The 6,213-nt window shown below is 43.1% G+C and overlaps 1 protein-coding gene across 1 annotated transcript; it reads right to left on the bottom strand.

Moving 5' to 3' along the window:
- Positions 1 to 3,281: 3,281 nt before the first annotated feature.
- LOC149199764 (uncharacterized) lies at positions 3,282 to 4,148 on the bottom strand. The gene has a single exon (XM_089400694.1). The coding sequence runs from the start codon at positions 4,146 to 4,148 to the stop codon at positions 3,282 to 3,284; it is 867 nt and encodes a 288-aa protein (XP_089256820.1).
- Between the last annotated feature and the right edge of the window lie 2,065 nt (positions 4,149 to 6,213).

Consider the following 6,213-nt stretch of genomic DNA (forward strand, 5'->3'; position numbering starts at 1 on the left):
CTTGCCAGCTGTAAGCATCTCTCCTTAAGGCTCGGACTATCCACTTGCTGCCAACAGCTGTCCCATCCTCTATCTTGGTTGTCAATGCTATAGTTTGCCAAGTAATCAGCTAGCCCATTTGCCTTACGCCTCACCGTTTGAAAGACTAATCCTTTCATTTCGCCAATTAACTGTGCAATGTTCTCCGTCACCTTGGCTAGCCTCCAGTGTCTCGTAGCTTTGCAAGCCTGCGTGCCTCCCTGAATTTTCTTTGCGACTGAGATGACTAGGGACGAGTCGCCTTCTACCACTGCATTGCTTGTCGGTAAATTCTTTAGAATTCTCAGCCCTTGTTCTAACGCCGCGAACTCCATCTCATTGTTCGTGCCTTCCCCCAACACCCTGCAGTAAATATGCACAATTTCTCCTTCCTGGTTTCTAATAACACCTCCAATGCCAGCTATCCCGGGGTTGCCTCTGGAGGCACCATCAAAATTCGGCTTCAGACCTCCCTCTGGTGGGCAATTCCATCTATTGGCCTCCGAGTTTGGTTGTTGTTGGTGTCTCGCCGTCGTGATGCTGTGGTTGGCTTCCAATTGAAAGCACTTCAAGATATGTAAGTCCCGAGCCGATGGCTTCTCATTGGGATCTACCTTGCACTTTGTCTAAATCAATTGTTTAATATTTGTTAGAATAGTTACTTTTGATTGCTCAATATTTCTGTGTTCGTCCTGAAATACTCTCCTGTTGAGCTCTTTCCATATTGTCCACATTAAGAAGCCTGGCATGGCTTTCCAGATGTTATTGACTCTCTGGTTTTTGGAAAAATTGTTTTCCCAGTTTAGAATCGTGTTTTGGATGGACTTTTGATCACGGTCTGATTTCCGTAGAATTCCCTCCGTCTAGTTCCATAGATGGTTTGCCCAGTCACACGAATTAAATAGGTGGTTTATAGTTTCTTCTTATCCTAAGCACATCGAGCATCTGGAAGGTCCACCGAACCCTTTTCTGCGCAGATTGTCCCATGTCAGGGTTTTGTTCCGCATTAGTAGCCATAGGAATGTCTTAATTTTCGGCCAAAAGAGGCTGTCCCACACTTTGTTGCACCAGGGCACTGCTTCCTCCTGTTCTGCCTTTACTATCATTTCCCTTACTTCTTTTAGTGAGAAATTTCCATTTCCTGTCATACCCCATCTTAGCTGATCCTCTTCCTCTATTTTCCTTATCTTTCTTTTAAGAATCTGACTGTTGAGTTGTTTTGTGCTTTCATTTCCCTCAATGTTGTTGTCAGCGTTGAGATGTATACATTCTCTCCAGCTTGCATCTCTGCTGCTTAGGTCCCAGTAATGGCAGATTCTGCTTCTGCCTTCATTCTGGCTGATCTGTTTGAGATATAATAGCTCTGGGGTTTCTAATTTGGGGAATTGTTGCCATGCATCTTCCCAAAACAAGGGCAACCTACCATTGCGTATTTCCCAGAAGCTATTTTCCTGCACTAGGCTACGGTTTTGTCTTGCAAGACTCCATATGAGCGAGCCCTCTGGAACCTCCTGCAATCTTATGAGATCCTGATGATTGCAGTTTGGGATGTACTTGTATTTCCAACGTCTGGCCCATGGCAAATTGGGCTCTTTAATCCATCTCCACCATAGCTTTGCACCACAGGTTATGTTGACAACTGTCGGATCCACTAGATTTAGTCCCCCCACATATTTCGGCTTGCATAATTTGTTCCAGGCTACTAACGCCCATTTTCTCTTGTCCCCATTCCCACTCCATAAAAAGGATCTCTGTATAGCTCTGATTTGTTGAAGAATCCCTTTGGGGGCCGGTAGCATGGATAATAAGTATTGCGGTATAGCCTGTAACACAACCTTGGTGAGGATTAATCTTCCGGCAAAGTTGAGCGCCCTATGCGTCCAGTGTTTGCATCTGTTTTCCATATTGGCTATGATCTTTTCCCAGTGCACTTTCTGCCAAGGCCGCAGAGTGAGGGGAGCTCCTAAATATCTCGAAGGTAAACTGCCTATACGGAAGCCTAGAAGTTGAGAAAGGTGAGCCTGAATAGCATGATGAGTGTTGAAGAAGAAAATCCTAGATTTAGAGAAATTGATTTCCATTCCTGAGGCTCTGCTAAAGAGATCTAAGATTTCCTTGAATGCCAAGGCCTCTTTCACTGTGGGGCTACCGTGTAACATAGTGTCGTCCAAAAACTGCTGATGGGTGGTAGCAGGGATAGATAGGATTGGTTGAAGACCCTTAATTGCCCCTTCAGCTTTCTTCTTGGCTATAATTTTGCTGAGACCCTCCATGAGGATAACGAATAGGAAAGGGGATAAAGGATCACCCTGTCTTATTCCTCGCGAAGGTGAGAATGGTTCAGAGGGGGCTCCATTAACTAAGATCGAGAACCTTGAGGATTTGATGAGGGCCAGAATCCAGTTAACCCAATGCCTGTTGAAACCGAAAGTGTCCAGAATGGCTTCGAGGTAATTCCAGCTCACCTTGTCATAAGCTTTTGATAGATCCAGCTGCATTAACATCCCTGCTTGTTTCCTTGAATGGAGAGTGTGGATCATCTCTTGAGCAAGAATAATGTTATCTAATATCTGCCTTCCCTCTACATAGCCCGATTGCTCTTCAGAGATGATGCCCGGGAGAATGGGCTTCAGCCTATTGGCAATAACTTTTGATATTATTTTATATATGACATTGCAGAGAGCAATAGGTGTGAACTTTTTAGGGGTGTTGGCTTCCTCTACCTTTGGAATTAGCGCTATGAAGGTCGAGTTAATGGATTTGAGTATGGTTCCAGAGCGTTTGGAGTCCTCTACAACCTCCCAAACATCCTGCTTCACAATATTCCAGCAAGCCTTGTAAAACTTGATTGTAAACCCGTCCGGCCCAGGGGCTTTATCGTTTGGCATGCTTCTTACAGCTTCCTCTACCTCTTCCAATGTGATTTCCCTACTAAGGGCCCAGTTCTACTCAGAGGTGACAGCTTTAGGAATGGCTTTTAGAAGTTCCCTAATGGCTTCTCCTCTATTTAACTACGGTTCCTATGCTATGGATCTGAAATGAGCTGAGAGCAACTCTGATATGTCATGGTGGTTCTTCACTGACTCCCCATTTTCATTTCTCATCTCAAAAATTTTGTTTGAACTTCTGTAATCTAGAGCAGATCTGTGAAAAAATTTGGTATTCTACTCTCCCTCTTTTAGCCACTGAATCCTTGATTTTTGCCTCTAGAGAATTTCTTCCTGCCGACATCGATTGTGCCACTGTTGAGTTAGAGTTTTTTCCTATTCGATAGATTCCTCACTGCTTTGCCCATCTGCCCATTCTCTGTGAATTTGTTCCAGCTTATTTTCTATAAGGGTTTTCTCCTTGAAGATATCTCCAAAAACTGTTCTATTCCACTCTTTTATCTTATCTTTAATAAGTCTTAATTTCTTCTGCAAATTGAACATTTTGTAACCCTTACCCTCCAGAGGTTCTGACCACCAGTTTTCAACCATCTGAAGGAAGTTGGGATGATCCAACCAAAATTTTTCAAATCTAAAGGGTTTATTCCTTGGTGTGCCATGAACAACAACTATGAGTGATATTGGCCAATGGTCCGAACCTCCACTAGGAAGGATATCTGACTCTACAAGGATACCATCCATTATGATGCTCTCAGAAACCAAAAATCTGTCAAAGCGAGAGGCTATCATTCTATTTCCCCCTCTTCTATTGTTCCAGGTGAAATTGCCACTCTTGGTATGAATGTCTACCAATTTAGCGTTCTCAATGAAACTAATAAAAGACTCTGCATCCCTATTAAGTTTCCTTAGGCCCCCTTTCTTCTCTAGAAGGGTTGTTATCATGTTGAAGTCACCCCCCAAAATACATTTGGACATTGGATGCCTGCTAATGAGCCTATTTAAGGAATTCAGGAAACTGATTTTATCTTCTATCTTCTGTGGTCCATAAACATTTACACATAAAAATGATTTAGAATTACCTGCAGGTTGAGCTTCCACAACAATGAAGTGCTTGTTCGCTTCTGCAGATAGTATTTGAATTTCTCTTGTGTCCCATAGTGTTGCCAGGCCTCCTTCTCTGCCCTGAATTTCAACTTCTAGAAAATTTATGTGCCTTCCGATCTTCTTGGTAATCCTTGCCATACTAGAACCGATACATTTGGTTTCTTGTAAGAACATGATTTCCGGTCTATATTTATGGAATTTGCGTTTCAACAGTCTGTGCTTTGCTTGGCTGTTTAGCCCTCTTACATTCCAAGATATGATCTTCATGACAAACTTGAGGTATTATTGAAAGGACGGGAAGGCGCTAAGAGCCTTCATCTTCCCTGAGTTGATCATTATCATTCCTAGCTCCCGCAGAGCTTCACTGCTTGTCTTTCGGCCCCTTTTCTTCTTTTGCCTTGAGCTTGATGAGTTCCATAGAAGACTCTTCGGGTGGAGACCATTGCCTCTTGCGATGCCTAGCTTTCTATGTTGCCTTTCTAGTGCTGCTTTCTGCCTTGCTGTAAACAGATCACTGATTTTTTTGATTTCTTCTTCCGGTACCGTTTCTATACCTTGATTTTTCCAGTTCTCCACTATGACGGGTAGATTCATCCCTTCCCGGGCTAAAACTTCCTCCAGCTCAATGTCCTCGCTCCCTCCATCACTGGTCAACATGTCTATGTCCTCCTCTGGCTCTTCTGGTTGGTCCCTCATTTGGACTTCGTTGTTGTTTTTGTCCTCTTCCTCTTCTTTCCTGGTTCGTTCCTCCTTGTCTCTTGGCTCCTTATCTGCTGCTTTGGTTTTCTGTATCTCCTCTGAGTCTGTCTCCAGATCCAAGATCTCAAAGGTATTGCTGTTGTTGTTTCTATCTATTCCTGCTCTGTATGCCCTTCTTCTGTTGGCTCTCTGCCTTGACTTCAGGGTGATAAAGTTATCTTTGCCTTTATTTACTGGTTCTGTTTTAGTGTCCTCCTCCTTCTTGTTGATAGGGCATTCCCTTATTAAGTGTCCGTGTTCATGACATTTACGACAGCGAAATGGGATTTGCTCATAGTCTATTGCCTGAAAATAATCCTCATCCCTATATTCCAGCCATAGCCCCTCGTATAGTGCTCCTGATACATCCATTTCCATGCATATTCTTGCGTATGAGGTGTATTTCTTCTGCAATGTTGCCTCTGAGGCTTTGATAAAAGTCCCCAACTGATCTCCAATTTTCTTTAGAGCATTCAAACCCCAATAGTCTATCGGGAGAGAAAACAAGCGGATCCACACTGGAACCCGAGTGAAAGATTCCTTCTCTGGAACAAAGTTCGGTTTCCATGGTCGAATGTATAAACCAGCTGAGGCCATGAAATACGGGCCTCCATTGAAAATCCTGTCCTTGTCTTCCAGGTTAGTAAACACAACTGTAAAGAAACCTTTGGCTCCCAAATGCAGTTTAACATCTCCTCTGGGCTTCCAATGCTGTCTGATCCACTGACACAAGGCTCTTTCAGTTGGCCACATTCCCATGAACTTGCATATGACTGCATGTTCTGCCATGTGCTCTCTATAGGCTTGTATCTCTGGATCCGTTATTACAACTCTAAGACTGTCAGCTTTCCTTGGTTTACAAATACTGTTTGTTGTTGAGTCTTTGTTGGGGTTCGAGCTTGTGTCCCCTTCCTTCTCTTTGTTCCCCCACCTGCTGTTTGTGGGCTCCCCATTTGCTCCTTGTTGTTTTTCCTTGTTTCCTCTCAGATTTTGTCCTGAAGCATTTATGTCTTCATTATCTTCCAAACCCTCATCTTCTTTGCCTTTGATTATTGTATTGCTGCTTGGTTCATTGTCTTCCACTTGTGTTTTCTCCTTGTTTTTCCTGCTGCTCTACTTGAGCTTGTCATTCCCCGAGATTCTGACTCCCTCCTTTGCTTGCTGCCTCTGTTTCTGCATGATTATTTGTTTATAGGTGGGGGTCCCAATGGACCCCTCTGCACCCATCTGGACAGTCATCTTTTGTCCCCTGCTTAACAGTGCTGCTATCCGTGATCTGTTCACTTCCAGCTCTGAAACTGTTACAGTTACTCAGAAACCCTTGTGTTCACCATCGCTCACTGAACCAGTCCCTCTAGAAGGGTTTCTTCTTTCTTTTCTTATGTTATATAAACATGTTGTGATAATATAAATAAATATTATTTTTAATCAAATTATATTTTATACTAAATTTATTGATAATATA

This window comes from Pinus tabuliformis, chromosome 2_1 (genome assembly GCF_031772625.1).
Source record: "Pinus tabuliformis cultivar Carrire ecotype Pingquan chromosome 2_1, CPIR1, whole genome shotgun sequence".
Classification (NCBI taxonomy): Eukaryota; Viridiplantae; Streptophyta; class Pinopsida; order Pinales; family Pinaceae; genus Pinus; species Pinus tabuliformis.

Coding starts and splice junctions, on each gene's coding strand:
- LOC149199764 (XM_089400694.1), bottom strand. CDS start 4,148: ATGGCAAGGATTACCAAGAAGATCGGAAGGCACATAAATTTTCTAGAA.